The 15,453-nt window shown below is 45.8% G+C and overlaps 1 protein-coding gene across 2 annotated transcripts in view; it reads left to right on the forward strand.

Annotated features, from left to right (window-relative positions):
* The window catches only part of PBX4 (pre-B-cell leukemia homeobox 4), a 55,068-nt gene that overhangs the window by 10,640 nt on the left and 28,975 nt on the right, over positions 1-15,453 (forward strand). The window contains exons 1-2 of one of the 2 annotated variants that reach the window (XM_010847248.1): positions 4,056-4,085; positions 11,144-11,217. In XM_010847248.1, coding sequence (XP_010845550.1) covers positions 4,063-4,085; positions 11,144-11,217 — 97 coding nt within the window. In that variant the 5' untranslated portion in view covers positions 4,056-4,062. Of the gene's footprint in view, positions 1-4,055; positions 4,086-11,143; positions 11,218-15,453 lie in introns of those variants that run through there. The other variant, XM_010847247.1, reaches the window with a different exon arrangement.

Genomic DNA, 15,453 nt, shown 5'->3' on the forward strand with positions numbered 1-15,453 from the left:
TAACCTCAGATATGCAGATGATACCACCCTTATGGCAGAAAGTGAAGAGGAACTGAAAAGCCTCTTGATGAAAGTGAAAGAGGAGAGTGAAAAAGTTGGCTTAAAGCTCAACATTCAGAAAATGAAGATCACGGCATCTGGTCCCATCACTTCATGGGAAATAGATGGGGAAACAGTGGAAACAGTGTCAGACTTTATTTTGGGGGGCTCCAAAATCACTGCAGATGGTGACTGCAGCCATGAAATTAAAAGACGCTTACTCCTTGGAAAGAAAGTTATGACCAACCTAGATAGCATATTCAAAAGCAGAGACATTACTTTGCCAACAAAGCTCCATCTAGTCAAGGCTATGGTTTTTCCAGTGGTCATGTATGGATGTGAGAGTTGGACTGTGAAGAAAGCTGGGCGCCGAAGAATTGATGCTTTTGAACTGTGGTGTTGGAGAAGACTCTTGAGAGTCCCATGGACTGCAAGGAGATCCAACCAGTCCATTCTAAAGGAGATCAGTCCTGGGTGTTCTTTGGAAGGAATGATGCTAAAGCTGAAACTCCAGTACTTTGGCCACCTCATGCGAAGAGTTGACTCATTGGAAAAGACTCTGATGCTGGGAGGGATTGGGGGCAGAAGGAGAAGGGGACAACAGAGGATGAGATGGCTGGATGGCATCACCGACTCAATGGACATGGGTTAGGATGAACTCTGGGAGTTGGTGATGGACAGGGAGGCCTGGCGTGCTGCTATTCATGGGGTCGCAGAGTTGGACACAACTGAGTGACTGAACTGAACTGAACTGAACTGAGGAATGTTATGCACAGCACAGGGAATATAGACAATATTTTATAGTAACTTCGTTTTGAGTATAAGCTATAAAAATATTGAATTACTGTGGTGTACACCCCAGTCTGGGCTTCCTAGTGGCTCAGTGGTAAAGAATCCAGCTGCAAAGCAGGAGCCCCAGGGGACCTGGGTTTGATCCCTGGGTCAGGAAGATCGCCTGGAGAAGGGAATGGCAACCCACTACAGTATTCTTGCCTGGAGAATCCCGTGGACAGAGGAGCCTGCGGGCTACAGTTCATAGGGTCTTAAAGAGCTGCATACCACTGAAGTGATTTAGCACGCACACACACCCAAAACTAATGTAGCATTGTAAGTCAACTATACTTTAATAAAAAATTAGTAAACAACTACCCCAAAAATAAATGAAACAATACTTTGTTCAGGAAGGCAGGTCATTCCATAATTTGGAAAAGTAAGTAATAGCTAACATTAGAGGCTGTAGTATGCTGTTGGTAGAAGCCAGGATGTGACTGATGCTTTATTCATCGCCACAGTCCTCTCTCCTTATACAGTGACCACTATATAGAAGTGCCTCATGTCTGTCCTGTAAATATTGAATAAGTGGGGTTGGAGGGTGGTAAAGCTGAATGCTTTCATTTTCTGGCATGGTTCTACGTGATAATAGTTTTGTTGCAGGTTGGTTTTAAAAGGATATTCACAGATTTGTTTTTTAATTTAGTTTATCCTCAGAAGTTTCTTTATTTAAAGGATTTATCATTTCTCATTCATTGGAACTTTACTTCTTCATAAATATTAACATTTTGTTTTGTTTTAATGCAGATACTTGGTTGGGCAGAACATGTCCTGTGCCTGCTAGAGGTGCCAACACAGACCTTGTTCTTCTGCCCGCAGTCCCCATTCAGCACCTTGCTATCTGGCCAGTTATCTGTTGCTATGTAACAAGTTACCACAAACCTGATGGCTTAAAACGACATACCTTTGTGATCTCAGTTTCCATGGGCAGGAATCTGGGCACACGTGAGCTGGGTCGTCTGCTCAGGGTCTCGCAAGGCATCAGGCAAGGTGTTAGCTGGTCTGTGTTCCTATCTGAAGCTCTGGGTCCTCTTCCAGTCTCATAGGGTTGTTATCAGAACTGTTCCTTGCAGTTATAGGATGGACGTTCTTATTTTCTTGCCAGCTGTCAGATGGGGTCTGCTCTCAACTCTAAGAGACTCCCTAGAGTTCCGCGTTACGGCCCTCTCACAACATAGCAGCTGGCTTCAGGGACGGCAGGTTGCATCCCCCAGTCTACTAAACTGGAGTCATAACATAATGTAACATAACCGCAGGCAAGACTATATCATCACCGTTGCTGCCCTGCAAGTCACAGAATCTGCCCAAACTCAAGGAGAGAAGATCCCACTCAGTGGGGGTCACCTCAGGGTGTGTCCATCGCAGAAAATAATCCATCCTTTCTGGTGACGCCGTGAACTCCCTGGTCTGTCATACTTTATGAGATCATTAATGGTTTGCTGTCAGCTGATCGATCACCTCTAGGCCAGGAACATGCTGGAAGATGAGACATTTGTATAAGGTGAGACTGTTCATAATAAACCACAAAAAACATTCTGTGAAATCACTTTGTGTTCATTCAAAGGTGCCTTTATACTGTATCTTTTTTTTAAAAAAATATGGAATGCTTCATGAATTTGCGTGTCATCCTTGCACAGGGGCCATGCTAATCTTCTCTGTATCGTTCCAATTTTAGTACATGTGCTGCCGAAGCGAGCACTGTACTGTATCTTAAGTAAGATGTTTTATAAGCAGGAAACTGACCTGGGAATACACTTCCCTAGAATCCCCTTTGAGAAGCAAAGCAGCCAACTTTATTCTCTTTCCTCTTCCCTTGGATTTTTAGAATTACATCACAGAGGGTAACAAGCTCTAACCAGAGTCCATTTTTGTGATGATAATAACTGCTTCTATGGAAGGAAACCATTTTGGCATAATATCCTGTGTGATCAACCACTGTACACTGTGTAAGAAAGACTAACATTTGCGTTCAGCTTTACAGAACGCCAAATCTCATCGCCCATTAACCTTCTCATATTTGGCTTCAGAGATGTGTATCTTAGTTCTGCACCCCAACCCTAACCTTTTGAAAGGCATCCCGCAGGGGCACGTGGTGAATTTGGAAAGCATTTGTAAATGAGGGCATGCTCCCTTGGATCAACATTATAGTGAGTTGTGCAGATGTTTGACCTTTCTCATGGTGTTAATCACATTTGGCTTCCATGATGAAGTTACTGGTTTTCAGGTACATTATGTGTCCTTGGCAGCATCTTTTAATAAGGGATGCTTGGATGACAGCATTATAGGTGTCATAATGCTTTTAAACATTTAAAGCAGCAGTAAATGTTAAAATAATAGCTTTTTGTTGTTATTCAGTCGCTCAGTCGTGTCCAACTCTTTGTGATACCATTTACTTCAGCATGCCAGGCTTCTCTATCCTTTACTATCTCCCGGGGCTTGCTCAAACTCATGTCCATTGAGTAGGAGGTGATGCCATCCAGCCATCTCATCCTCTGTTGTCCCCTTCTTCTGCCTTCAGTCTTTCCCAGCATCAGGGTCTTTTCCAATGAGTAGACTCTTCGCATCAGGTGGCTAAAGTATTGGAGCTTCAGCTTCAACATCAGTCCTTCCAATGAATATTCAGGATTGATTTCCCTTAGGATTGACTGGTTTGATCTTGTAGTCCAAGGGATTCTCAAGAGTCTTCTCCAACACCACAGTTCAAAAGCATCAATTCTTTGGTGCACAGCCTTCTTTAAGGTCCAACTCTCACATCCATACATGACCACTGGAAAAACCATAGCTTTGACTATATGGACATTTGTCAGCAAAGTAATGTCTCTGCTTTTTAATATGCTGCCTAGATTTGTCGTAGTTTTTCTTCCAAGGAGCAAGCGTCTTTTAATTCCATGGCTGCAGTCACAATCTGCAGTGATTTTGCAGCCCCAAAAATAAAGTCTGTCACTGTTTCCCCATCTATTTGCCATAAAGTGATGGGACTGGATGCCATGATCTTAGTTTTCTGAATGTTGTTTTCAGCCAGCTTTTTCATTCTCCTCTTTCACCTTCATGAAGAGGCTCTTTAGTTCCTCTTCGCTTTCTGCCATAAGGGTGGTATCATCTGCATATCTGAAGTTACTGATATTTCTCCCATCCGCTTCTCCTCTTCAGATTGGCAATCTTGATTCCAGCTTGTGGCTCATCCAGCTGGGCATGTCACATGATGTACTCTACACGTAAGTTAAATAATCAGGGTGACAATATACAGGCTTGATGTACTCCTTTCCCAATTTTGAGCCAGTCTTTTGTTCCATGTCTGGTTCTAACCATTGCTTCTTGACCTGCATCCAGGTTTCACAGGAGGCAAGTAAGGTGGTCTGGTATTTCCACCTCTTAAAGAATTTTCCAGTTTTTTGTGACCCACACAGTCAAAAGCTTTAGTGTAGTCAATGAAGCAGAAGTAAATGTTTTTCTAGAATTCTGCTTCTTTTTCTATGATCCAATGAATGTTGGCAATTTGATCTCTGGTTCCTCTGCCTTTTCTAAATCCAGCTTGTACATCTGGAATTTCTCAGTTCATGTACTGTTGAAGCCTAGCTACAAACAATCAAATTTGTATGCTGACTTCTCACATATATATACACCCTGGAGATTACTGTTATCCTCACTCTCTCTCTTGTGTTGCCAAATCCCCTCCCTAGACTGGCTTTTGGGCACATAAACATGTGCTAATGTCTCCCATCTTTAAAAACAGACAAAGAAACAAAAACCTCCCTTGACTCTCCCTGTCTTTGACCTGTGCCTGGGATTTGGGTGGGTGTTATTTTGTTTTTTTGGCTGTGCTGGGTCTTCATTGCCTCTCATGAGCTCTCCATTGTGGCATGCCGGCTTTTCTCTAGTTGCAGTGCGTGGGGGATCTCTAGCTGTGGGGCACAGGCTCTAGAGCACATCGGCCCGGTGGTTGCTATGTGCTTTGTCCCGAGGCATGTGAGATCTGGATCAAACCCAGATCTGGATCTGCATTGGAAGACAGATTCTTAACCACTGGACCACCAGGGAAATCCCTAGGATTTGTTTTTAATCAGGTATAATAAGATGGAAGACAGAGACAACTTCAAAAGAAGAGTTATCACTTAAAATTCCTGAGAGAAGGCAGTCCACGCCGCGCAGGGCTACATGGGGAAGTGCCATATGGGCAGACGTGAGGAGAAAGCATGGCCTGGAGCCTTTATTATGATTTGCACGAAGCGGCGCTAGTGGTAAAGAACCCACCTGTCAATGCAGGAGACATAAGAGACACAGGTTCGCTCCCTGGGTCAGGAAGATCCCCTGGAGGAAGAAATGGCAACCCACTTCAGTATCCTTGCCTGGAGAATCTCATGGACAGAGGAGCCTGACAGGCTACAGTCCATAGGGTCACAAAGAGTTGGACATGACGGAAGCGGCTTAGCGTGCACGTGTGAGAAGGAAGCAGTGAGGCTGGGTAGACAACCGAGCAAATTTGGGACTGGATAGTTTCAATAATTTCAGCAGTTTCTCTCTCCTCATCTGGTACCTGGCACCTGGGGTGATTTAGGGCTAGGGGCATCTTGACTGGTGCTGAGAGTTAAAGCAGTAGTTAAGAGTATGGGCCTTGGATTTGAGTTTGCATATGAAAGACACACTCTCAGACAAGTGTGTGTGGATTTAGCTAGCTCTGGGAAAGTCCGTCTCTCCCTGCCCCAGGATGTCAAAGTCAAAGCATCATAAAAGACAGAACATGCCGCAGCTAAGACCGGTGCAGCCAAATGAATGAAGGAATGAATAAATTTTTTAAAAATAAATAAGAAAAATTCTCCCCTCCAGTATATAAAAAAATGTACACCCTTTCTTTTAGCACTTGCTGCATTTCTTTGCTGCTTTTTGTGATGATGTCAGAGTTTGTGGTTGCTACTTCCACTTCCTCTCCCACCTCCACCCACCCTCTCCCAGCCTTCTCCTCCCTCTGCTGAGTCAGTGACCAATGACCTCCATGTTGCTAAATCCAACGTCTCCTCTCCTGCTTCACCTCTCAGAGGCATTTCTCACAGAATACGCTTCTGTCTTTGAAACTGTTCTTGGTTCCTCCCACCTGGCAGTTTGGGCCCCAGTCTCCTCTGCAGGACTTTCTCATCTGTTTGGCCTCTCCAAGAGCAGATGGCTGAGCCTGGGGCCTGGGTCCCTCTATCTACATTCTCCCGTGGTGAGTCCCTCAAGTCTTGTGACTTAAAAGTGCCATCTCTATGCCCAGGGCTCCGTCTTTACATTGCAGGAAGGCAGGGTGGACCCCTTCCAGGGCCAGAAAGTGGGCTCTTGTCTAATACTAGGAAATGAATTGTCCGAGAGGACACACGAGCTGACAGAACAAGAGACTCTATTGGGAAGGGGTGCCTGGGCGGAGAGAAGGAGGGTCAGGGAACCCAGGAGGACTGCTCTGCCACGTGGCTCACAGTCTCAGGTTTTATGGTGATGGGGTTAGTTTCCAGATTGTCTCTGGCCAATCATTGTGACTCAGGGTCCATCCTGGTGGTGCACGCATCACTCAGCCAAGGTGGATTCCAGCGGGGAGGATTCTGGGAGGTTGGTAGGACATGCGACGTCTCCTGTTGACCTTTTGCATATTCTTCCCGTTGGTGGTGGCTTGTTAGTTCCATATTTCTTACCAGGACCTCCTGTCATAAAATAACACAATAATGGTTACTATGGCACCTGGCCAGGGTGGGCAGTTCCAGTCAGTGTTTCTCCTAACATTTATGTTGTTTATCTCCAGCCTTGAGTCCATGCCTGTGTGCGATCTGCCTACCTGATTCCTCCTCTTGGGAAGCTTATAGGGATCTCAGGTATAACCTGATCAAAACACAGCCCTCCTTTCCAGACCCTCCCCAAAACGTGCTCAACGCTCAAACCCCCAAAGCCCTCCAGTCTCAATGGCTTCTTAGATATGACCCCTGAAGCACACACAGCAAAAGAAAAAGAGATAAATTTGATTTCATCAAAATGAAAAACTTTTGTGCCTCAAAAGGACACTATAAAGTCCAAAGACAGCTTATAGAATAGGAGAAAAAAGTTTGCAAATCATATTAGCATCTAGTATGCAGAATATATGAGGAAGTCTTACAACTCAACAATAAAAAAGAACCTAATTTAAAAAGGAACAAAAAAAATAAAAAATAAAATAAAAAGGAACAAAGGGGACTTCTCTGATGGTCCAGTGATTAAGAATCCGCCTCGCAATACAGGAAACTAGAGTCTGATCCCTGGTCGGGGAACTAAGATCCCTCTTGCCACAGAGCTACTAAGGCCTCACCCTGCAGCTACTGAGCCTATGCACTCTGGAGCTGGCAGGCAACAACAAAAGATGGAGTCCATGACCAAAACAAAAGGCGGAGTCCGTGACCAAAACAAAAGATCCCGCAGGACACATTGGAGACCCCAAGTGCTGCAACTAAGATCCAATGCAGTCAAGTAAGTAAAGGATTTGAATAGACATTTTTCTAAAGAACAGCCTGCTGTACACCTGGAAGAACGCAATATTGTAAACCAACGATTTGTGTTGTTGTTGTTGTTTAGTGACTAAGCTGTGCCCGATTCTTTTGTGACCCCATGGACTGTGGCCCACCAGACTCCTCTGTCCATGGGATTTCCCAGGCAAGAATACTGGAGTGGGTTGCCATTTCCTTCTCCAGGGGATCTTCCCAACCCAGGGATGGAATCCATGGTCTCCTGCATTGGCAAGCAAGTTCTTTACCACTGAGCCAGCTGGGAAACCCATAAATCAATTATCCTCCAGTAAATGTTAAAAATAAGAAGACCAAATACATCAGAAAAAAAGAAGAAGAAGAAGGCTGATAGACCTTCCCTGGTGGCATGGTGGATAAGAATCCACTTTCCAATGCAGGGGACCCAGGTTTGATCCCTGGTCCAGGAAGATTCCACAAGCCTTGGAGCAACTATGCCCGCGTGCCACAACTTCTGAGTCGGCTCTCTGGAGCCCGAGAGCCGCAGCTACTGAGCCCCAGTGCCACTGCTGCTGGAGCCTGCGGGCCTAGAACCACGCACCGCAGCCAGGGGAGCCCACACGCCTAGAACCCGTGCTCCTCCAGAGAGGCCAGCACAATGAGAAGCCTGCTCAGCGCAACTAGGGAAAGCCTGCACTCAGCAGTGAAGGCCCAGTACAACCGAAAAAGAGTGACTGATAAATACTCGGAAAGATGTACAGCGTCATTAGCCATTAGACAAATGCAAATCCAAACCGCAGTGAGATACCACCTCACACCCACAGGGGTGGCTATAATTTTTTTTTTTTTTTTAAGTAACAAGTGTTGAGGATGTGGAGAAATTGAATCCCTCTTAAGTTGCTGATAGGAAGGGAAAACGGTGCAGCCACTTTGCAAAAGTTTGCCATTTCCTAAAAAAGTTAAACGTAGAGTTACTATATGATCCAACCATTCTCCCTAGGTAAGTGGTCACACAAAAACTTACACATGCATGTTCATAGCAGCATTGTTAATAATAATCAAAAGGTGGAAATAACCCAAATGTCCCATCAACTGATGAATAGATGAACAAAATATAATCTAACAATGGAGTACTGCTGCTGCCGCTAAGTCACGTCAGTCGTGTCCGACTCTGTGTGACCCCATAGACGGCAGCCCACCAGGCTCCCCGTCCCTGGGATTCTCCAGGCAAGAACACTGGAGTGGGTTGCCATTTCCTTCTCCAGTGCATGAAAGTGAAAAGTGAAAGTGAAGTCGCTCAGTCGTGTCCGACTCTTAGCGACCCCATGGACTGCAGCCCACCAGGCTCCTCCGTTCATGGGATCTTCCAGGCAAGAATACTGGAGTGGGGTGCCATCGCCTTCTCCGAATGGAGTATTAGTTGCCCGTAAAAAGGAAAGAAGCACTGATACACAGCATCTTGGATGAACTTTGAAAACGTGCTCTATGTCACCAAAGACCTCATGCTGTGTGACTTCCTTTTATATGAAATGTCCAGACAAATCTGTGAAAGCAGATCAGGAGTTGCTGGGCGGGAGGAGGCGGAAATGTGGAATGACTAGTAATGAGAACAGGATTTCTCCCTGGGGCGATGAAAGTGTCCTGGAATTAGGTAGTGGTGAGAATTGCCTGTCATGAATTAGCTACAAGTCACTGAATTATATATACCCTTAAGGGTAAACTTTATGATGTGTGAATTATATCTCAAAAAAATCAGCACTAATAAAAGTGCAATACATATCACATGAAACCACCCTGTAAAATCCTCTGTCGCTTCCTGTGTTTGTTTTCTATTGCCAGCTGTGACAAATGAACACATCGTAGCTTACAAAGCACAAATTTATGATCTTCCATATCTGTGGGTTCCAAGGCCAACGTGGCTCTTGTTGGGCTAAAATCAAGGTGTCAGCAGGGGATTCCTCCTGGAGGCTCTGGAGCAGTGGCCACTTCCTGGCCTTTGCCACCTGCGTTCCGTGGCTCACAGTCCCTCCGTCTTCAAAGCCCACAACACAGCGTCTCTGACTCTATGTCATCGCCTCTCTTTCACTGACCACAATTGGGAGAGTTTGTCCACTTTAAAGAACACATGATTAGATGTAAATCAGCTATGTGTGTGTGTGTGTGTATGTGTGTGTGTGTGTGTGTGTGTGTTCAGTCGCATCCAGCTCTTTGCGACCCCATAGACTTGTAGCCCTCCAGGCTCCTCTGTCCATGGGATTTTCCAGGCAAGAATACTGGAGTGGGTTGCCATTTCTACTGTACTTCAATTTGAAGAAAAAAAAAGGACACATGAATTAGATTGTGCCCATTTGTGTAATCCAAGTTAATCCTTCCACTTCAAAGTCATTAACATCAATCTTCTTGAGAGTTCTTTTCTTGTAACTGGTTCTGAGATCACCATACCGACATCTTTGGGGGCCATTCCTCCACCAGCCACAGTTTCCATCACAGGTGAGCAAAAGCCAGAGTCCTTGCCCTGACTTACAAGACTCTCCGGTCAGGCCCACCTGCCTCTCTAACTTAGCCATACGGCTGTCTCCCTCTCCCCTTACCCGACAGCGTCCTGGTCTCTTTACACACTCTTTACTGTTTCTGGCTGTGCTGTGTCTTTGTCGCTGCACGCAGGCTGTCTCCAGTTACGCAGAGCCGGGGCCACTCTCTAGTTATAGTACTTGGGCCTCTCGTTGCAGGGTCTTCTCTTGGGGGGCACAAGCTCCCGGGCCTGTAGGCTTCAGTAGTTGCTGCACATGGGCTCCAGAGGGGTCAGTAGTTGTGGCACCACGAGGCACGAGGGGGCTTCCTGAACCAGGGATGGAACCGGTGTCCCCAGCATTGTAAGGCAGATTCTTACACTGGACCACCAGGGAAACCCCACGCCTGGGGCCTTGGCACTGGCTGTTTCCTCTGCCTAAACATTTACTCTTTGGCCCTCTTCCCACCTGACTTCTCCTTGTCACTCTGATCTCGGCTTTGATGTCACCTTAGAGACATGCAAACTCCAACAAGCCTTCTAGTCACTCTAGCTTAAGTCACCAGAAAGCGCCTGCCCCCGCTGATGGGGTATGTTTGTTCGTGTGGTGTCTCATCGTCTCCATCCTAATTGCTTGGGACTTCATCGGTGTCTGTGTGACACTGGAATCATGTGTGGCACCTAGAAGCTGCTCAGTTGCTGCTTTTCAGTCACTGAGTCGTGTCTGACTCTGTGTGACCCCATGGACTGCAGCACGCCAGGCTCCCCTATCCCTCGCCATCTCCCGGAGTTTGCCCAAGTTCATGTCCGTTGAGTCAGTGATGCCATCCAACCATCTCATCCTCTGTCACCCTCTTCTTCTCCCCCTGCCTTCAATCTTTCCCAGCATCAGGGTCTTTTCCAATGAGTTGGCTGTTTGCATCAGGTGGCCAAAGTATTGGAGCTTCAGCTTCAGCATCAGTCCTGCTAAATTAACATTGCAGGACCCTGGGATAGTTCCATTGGGGTTTTACTTATGCACTGAAAGGCATAAATAAATAGGGCAACATGTGAACAGCTTTCAAATTACTGGACTTTGAAATTTCATATTTGTGTTATTTGAATTTGCAGTGTTTAAGGAGAAATGTCTTGAATATTTGAATATTACTGTTTGGATTTGGTACAAATTGAATTTATTTGAAACACTACAGTTCTGTCCTTTCATAGGAAATTTCAACAGAACTGGCAGGCTCGATATGGAGGATCTTTACTCTCGTGCCCAGAATGACTCTTCACCTTCTCACGCGCGCCTCTGTCCCCTCTCTTTCAGAAAGCACGCTCTGAATTGCCATCGGATGAAGCCTGCGCTCTTCAGTGTGCTCTGTGAGATCAAGGAAAAGACAGGTAGGCCATTGAGAAGGCGCTTCCCGTGTGGATCCAGACCCACAGCCACTTCGTACCTCTGGTCCGGGCTCAGTCCTAACACACATCCTAAGCCATCTTGCTCGTCACATCCCTCTCTGGCAGCAGTGGTTCAGATGATTCACTTCTGACTTGTCACAGCCCCGCTTTCTGGTGTATTACCCTCATTTATTTCATAGTTTGTAACCGGAGAAGTACTGTTGCCAGCAAGTAACAAGCAGCTGCATTCTGTGTATAAGATGTCAGAGGCATTGTGGCATTCCATTGTTTTACAAAAGGATCTACCATGACAGAATTTGGAAAATAGAATAATTGTGTTTTGGTTGTTTTAAGCATCCAAAGTAAGCCCCATGGAAGTTTCTGCCATTGGAAGTTCTTTTGTTTAAAAAAAAAATCTTTTTATTTTGAACTAATTTAGACTTGCAGAAAGTTGAAAAACTAGTACAGAACATTCTCATATACCCTTCTCCCAGCTTCTTCTAATGGCAACACCCTCAAAACCGTTGTTGTTCAGTCACTAAGTCGTGTCCGACTCTGCGATCTCATGGGCTGCAGCACGCCAGGCTTCCCTGTCCTTCACTATCTCCCAGAGTTTGCTCAAACTCATGTCCATTGGGTCGGTGATGCCATCTAACCACCTCATCCTCTGTCACCTCTCCCACCTCCTGCCTTCCATTTTTCCCAGCATCAGGGTCTTTTCCAGTGAGTCAGTTCTTCACATCAGGTGGCCAAAGTATTGGAGCTTAAGCTTCAGCATCAGTCCTTCCAATTCAGGCTTGATTTCCTTTAGGATTGCCTGGTTTGATTTCCTTTTTATCCAAGGGAGTCTCAAGTCTTTTCTAGCACCACAGTTTGAAGGCATCAATTCTTTGGTGATCAGCCTTTTTTATTGTCCAGCTTTCACATCCGTACATGACTAGTGGAAAAACCATAACTTTGAGCAGGCCTTTGTCAGCAAAGTAATGTCTCCGCTTTTTATATGTGTCTAGGTTTGTCATAGCTTTTCTGCCAAGAAGTAAGCGTCTTTTAATTTCATGGCTGCAATCACCGTCCACAGTAATTTTGGAGCCCAAAAAAACAAAGTCTGTCACTGTTTCCATTGTGCAGTGATTAAAACCAGGAAACTGACGTTGGTACAATGCTCTGTAACTGAGCAACAGGCCCTATTTGAATGTCCCTGGGTTTGGTCCTAAATGCCCTTTTTCTGTTTCAGGATCCACGTTGCATGTAGTCATCAAGTCTCCTTAGTTACCACCAATCTGTGAAGTTTTCTCCGTCGTTGTTCCTCATTCATGACGTTCATACTTGTGCTGAGGACTGCTCAGTCATTTTATAGAGAGTCCTTCAGTTGTTTGTCTGTTGCTTCTGCATAATTAGACTGAGGTTGTGCGTCTTTGGCAGAAATCATGTCTGAGGTATGTGCTGTCAATAAATCCTACCACTGATAGTTCTGGCCTTGATCACTTGGTAAAGGTTAGTAACAGTTTGAAGGTTTGTTTGTTTGTTTGTTTTAACTTTTGATTGCGCTGGGTCTTCATTGTTGCTCACAGGCCTTTAATTGCAGCAAACAGGGGCTGCTCTTCTTTGCACGGGCTTCTCGTTGTGGGGGCTTCTCTGGTTGCAGAGCACAGGCTCTAGGCACGTGAGCTTCCGAAGCTGCAGCTCACAGGCTCAGCAGTCACGGCTCGTGGGCTCTGGAACATGGGCTCCGTAATTGTGGCACACAGGTTTAGTTGCTCCACGGCATGTGGAATCTTCCCAAATCAGGGATTGAACCTGTGTCCCCTGCGCTGGCAGGGGGATTCTTATCCACTGGCCCACCAGGGAAGTCCCCTAAAGATGGTTTATAAGAGAAGCCAGCAAATATGGTGAAGATATCTTTAAAACTAAAGTCCTCAATAGAAGGGTTGTCACTTGATTAGAGTGAGTTGGTCTCTTGAGAGCAGTTATTTGAACATTGCGTGTCACTTTAGAGCACAGCTCTTCAGTAAGACTGGGGCTTGTAGAAAGTACATATGTGGTACAAAAGTATGTTTCTTTTTCTATTTGTTAATTCAGTTATTTCGGGGTCCTCGTTGCTTTATGTGGGCTTCCCTTGTTGCGGAGCACAGGCTCTAGGCGTGCAGGGGTTCCCGCAGTTGCAGCTGGCGGGCCCAGAGCATGCAGGCTCCGTAGTGATGGTGCAGGGTTAGTTGCCCTCCGGCCTGTGGGATCTTTCCAGACTGGGGATTGAACCCACGTCTCCTGCATTGGTGGGTGGTTTCCTATCCACCAGGGAAGTTCAAGATTGGTGCAAGATTGATGTATACTTGACATGGACAGTGGCAGAGGGCAGTGACATGGCCTGAATTCCTTTTTGCTTCTGGTTCCGTCACCCTGGCACGTGACTGAAAATGCTCCTGACCCTAGTCCTTCCCTGTGAAGTGCGGACAGTGATAACACTTAGCTCATGATGACTGAAGACTGTGTGAGTTCGTAGATGTAAGGTTATGGGTGCAGTGCTGGCCTCCAATAGTTATCTGATGACTGAAAGAGAAATTCAATTTTAAACCTATTTAAGTTTCACCCAAATGCTGTAAGGACATAATATTCTTTTTTTCTCCCACAGTTCGAATATTTTTTATTGTGATAAAATATACATAACATAGAATTTACCCCTTCAACCACTTCTAAGTGTACAGTTTAGTGGTATTCAGTACATGCACATCGTTGTACAGCCATCACCACCATCCACCTCCACACGTTTTCATCTTCCTAAACTGAGACTTTTCATAAGAACCAGGCTGTGGTATGAGTGTGTGTGCTAAGTTGCTTCCATCCTTGCTGACTCTTTGCAACCCTGTGGACTTGGCCCGCCAGGCTCCTCTGTCTGTGGGATTCTCCAGGCAAGAATACTGGAGTGGGTTGCCTGCCCTCCTCCAGGGGATCTTCCTGACGTAGGGATCAACCCCATATCTTTTACATCTCCTGCATTGGCAGGTAGGTTCTTTACCACTAGCGCTACCTGGGAAGCCCAGCTTGTGGTGTATTTCTTTTTTAATTATTTTACCTTCCATGCACTCTGTAACCCAGAAACTTACATTCCATTTGGTTTACAAAGCCACTATAGTTTGAGTGGTCTGCATTTGTTCTGATAAGCTTGTTTATGCGTGTTTAACTTTTTATTTGGAAACAATCACAGATTTACATAAATGTTCCAAGAATAGCACAAATAAATTTTCTCTCTGCACTGTTGGAGGGTAAGTTGCTGCCGCAATGCCTCATGACCCCTGCACACTTGAGCACATTTCCAATGAACAGGGCACCGTCTCCTGTTTACCCACAGAACAACCATCATGGTCAGAAGAGGAACACTGATACGTCACCCACCAAGGAACCCTCAGATCTCGTTCAGGCTCTGCCAGTTGTCCCAGTGATGTCTTTTAGAGAAAAGGACAAAAAGAGTCAAGGCCTCATGTTGCCTTTAGTTGTCACATCTCTTTGGTCTTGTTGCATCTGTGATAAGACCCCTGTGTTTCCTTGACTCTCATGACCTTGAGCATCTGGAAGATCGCAGGCGAGCCCTCTTCCTTTGGGCTTACGTGGTGTTTCCCCATGATGAGACTTCTACTACACATCCTCAAAAGGAAGCCATGCCTCTTGTCACGCAAAGACTGGTCAGTGGTGCCCACAGTGGCTCTGTCCCCTCTTGGTGACTAACTCTGATAACTCAAGTAAGGTGGTGTCTGCCAGAGTTCTCCTTTTTAAAGTCGCTCCTTTTCCCTTTGTAATAAGTATTCTGTCGGAGGTACTCTAAGACTACTCCTTATTAAATTTCCCATTTATTCATCTTTGGGTTTTGTATCGCTATTGATTCATGGAGTATTATTTAACACAGTGAGTTACTATTATCTCTTCTCTTTCTCTCTCTCTGTTTTTGGCCATGCGGTACAGCTCGCAGAATCTTAGTTCCCCAACCGAGGGTGGAACCCATGCGCCCTACCGTGGAAGCATGGAGTCCTAACCACTGGACCACCAGGAAACGCGCTCACTTCAGTGTCTTTAATCGCAGCTCAGCACCACAAGGTTCACTCTCTCTCTCTCTCTGGATTGGTCACTCACCTCTCTGACAGTCAGAACCCTGCGCCCGCCACCCTTGCTGCTTCACTCGTTTAATCAGTCACCCCTCCCGTCTCGTGTGCATCCCTCCTCCTCCCCACGTGGATCCCTTTTCACCAC

This window comes from Bison bison, unplaced genomic scaffold (assembly GCF_000754665.1).
Source record: "Bison bison bison isolate TAMUID 2011002044 unplaced genomic scaffold, Bison_UMD1.0 scf7180017864248, whole genome shotgun sequence".
Lineage (NCBI taxonomy): Eukaryota > Metazoa > Chordata > Mammalia > Artiodactyla > Bovidae > Bison > Bison bison.